At 69.2% G+C, this 2,179-nt stretch overlaps 1 protein-coding gene across 1 annotated transcript in view; it reads right to left on the bottom strand.

The window, feature by feature from the left end:
• Window positions 1-1,068, bottom strand: part of AURANDRAFT_55044 (hypothetical protein) — a gene marked incomplete at both ends in the record, with an annotated part of 1,616 nt that extends 548 nt beyond the window's left edge. Inside the window, 3 exons of the mRNA XM_009042315.1 lie at window positions 51-217; window positions 701-813; window positions 1,010-1,068. Coding sequence (XP_009040563.1) covers window positions 51-65 — 15 coding nt within the window. The remainder of the gene's footprint in view (window positions 1-50; window positions 218-700; window positions 814-1,009) is intronic.
• Window positions 1,069-2,179: the final 1,111 nt, after the last annotated feature.

Below are 2,179 nucleotides of genomic sequence, written 5' to 3'. Positions count from 1 at the left end.
GCCCCCCCCCCCCCAGGCGGGGGCGCCCGCGCGTCGGCGCCGGCGGCGACGGCGGCGACGGGCATGCAGTTGAAGACGTCGTTGAACTGCTTCCAGACCTTCAGGCCGTAGGCGCGCTTGCACTCGTCGCAGAAGCCGTAGATGCGGTTGATCGCCGCGCACTCATGGTTCCCGCCTGTGTGGAAATCGACCGCCGGTTTGGGACGTCCCGACCAAACTTCACAATTCTCGAGCCCGGTCGCGTCGAAGTCGAATCGGCTGATTGTTGAACCACTCAATCGCTCTCGTCGAGTTCTCGAAGCACGGCCGAAGAACTCGTGTCACAACGGTCGAGCACGCCCACATTGAAGTCGGGTCGAAGATGTCGTTTCCGCTCGCGGTTCCCGCGGAGGAGCCAGAACGCGCCGCCGTGCTTCACCTGATCGCGGCGCGGGTCGTCGCCCCCCCCCGACCCCGGGGAGCGCGGCCCCGGCGCGCCCGCGCCGGCCGCCGCCTTGTAGCCTGTGTGGGTGCCAACCACTGGTTTGGGGGGTCCTGACCAAACTCGAGAACGCTCCGTCTCGGTCGCGTCGAAGTCGATTCGGCCAAGTTTCGGACGAGCGCGCGTCTCTCGTCGAGCTCTCCGCGGAGCACAAAAACGGTCGCGTCGAAACGGTTCCATACGCGCGCATGAAAGTCGGATGGAAGATGTGGGTTCCACACAGTGTGGAGCAGAGGAGGAGCAGCGCGCACTCGAGCCCGTGCGCGCCACGGTCAACGTAGTCGCCGAGGAAGAGGTAGCGGACGTCGCCGGGGCCTGCGCCAAAACCAAATCTTCGACATGACTTCAACGCGTATGCGACCGTTTCGACGCAGCTCCCGGCGCTCTCCGTGGAGAACTCGACGAGAGAAAGACTCGTTCACAAATCGTCCAAAACGACTTCGATTTGACCGAGCTCGAGAGTTTTGAAGTTTGGTCGGGACCCCCCGACCCAGTCGTCGATTTCCGCGCAGGCCGGGGCCGCCGCACTCGTCGAAGACGCGGAGCAGGTCCGCGTACTGGCCGTGGATGTCGCCGACAAGCTTCACCTGGGGCGCGCGGCGACGTCGGAGGCTCCCGCCCCGGCCGGCGTCCGCGCGACGCGGGCCGGCTTCAGACGAGAGCGACCATCGCTCGACGCGCGCTCGACGCGCGGGCCCCTCGCTCCGGAGCGATCGCGCGCGGGCCGGAATCACCCTCGCGCGGCCCCGGCCGCCGCGGGCGCGGCGATCTCGAGGAGCATGGGCCTGCGCGCGCGTCGGCGCGCTCGACGCGGCGCTGCGGCGATCGCGCGCGGCGCCGAGGGCGGCGCGCGCGCGCTCGAGGCCGGCCCGGGCGGCGCCGACGCGGTGTGACCGCCGGTGTCGAAATCCGGGCCGATTCCCGCGCGGGCGCGGGCTCCGCGAGGAACGCGGCCTTCGCTGCCCGGAGCAGCGCAGCGACGTCGCGCTGCGAGATCGCCGCGCCGCCCGCCCTGGCGAGGCCGAAGCGGCCGGCGGCCCGCGGCGTCACCTGCGCGCGCGAGTGGCGCGGCGCGTCACGGCCGCGCCCCGGCGCGGGCGCCCGCCGGCGACGCCGAAGCGTCCGCCCCGAAGTGGAGGAGCTTGTCGATCATCGCGTCGATCATCGCGTCCCCGGGCTCGAGCTGGTCCCCCCCGAGGCTCAAGGGCGCGAGGCTCAGGGGCTTCATCTTCTTGAGCCCGCGCTGCGACTCGCCGTCCATCGCGCGGCCGCTCATCTTCGAGCACCGACCTGCGCGCGGCGGTGTTTTTGTGTGCGCTCAGGGGCTTCAACGCACGCGTCCCGCAAACGGTTGTCGATCTGTTGTCGCACGAATTTTCACCACCTTCGCTCGAGGCGCTCGGCCCTTATTAAAACGACGAGAAAAAAAAGTGTACGCCCGGCGTACGCTGTGTGGAGCGTACGCTAGTTAGCGTACGCCGTCGCGGACGGCGTACGCCAGGCGCCGGGCGCCAGGCGTACTCCGGGTGTCGGGGTGCCCGGCGTACGCCTCCGAGGCGGCGGTCTCGTAGGAGCGCGCGACCTCGGCGCCGCAGTACGTGCATTCCATCGTGGACGTCCGACGTGAGTCTACTTCGGAGGACTTCGTCCAGGCAAGACGGGCAAATTTAGAAATTGTATCGGTCTTGTCTCGGCCCC

This window comes from Aureococcus anophagefferens (genome assembly GCF_000186865.1).
Source record: "Aureococcus anophagefferens unplaced genomic scaffold AURANscaffold_30, whole genome shotgun sequence".
NCBI lineage: Eukaryota > Pelagophyceae > Pelagomonadales > Pelagomonadaceae > Aureococcus > Aureococcus anophagefferens.
This window is presented reverse-complemented; position numbering and strand designations above follow the sequence as displayed.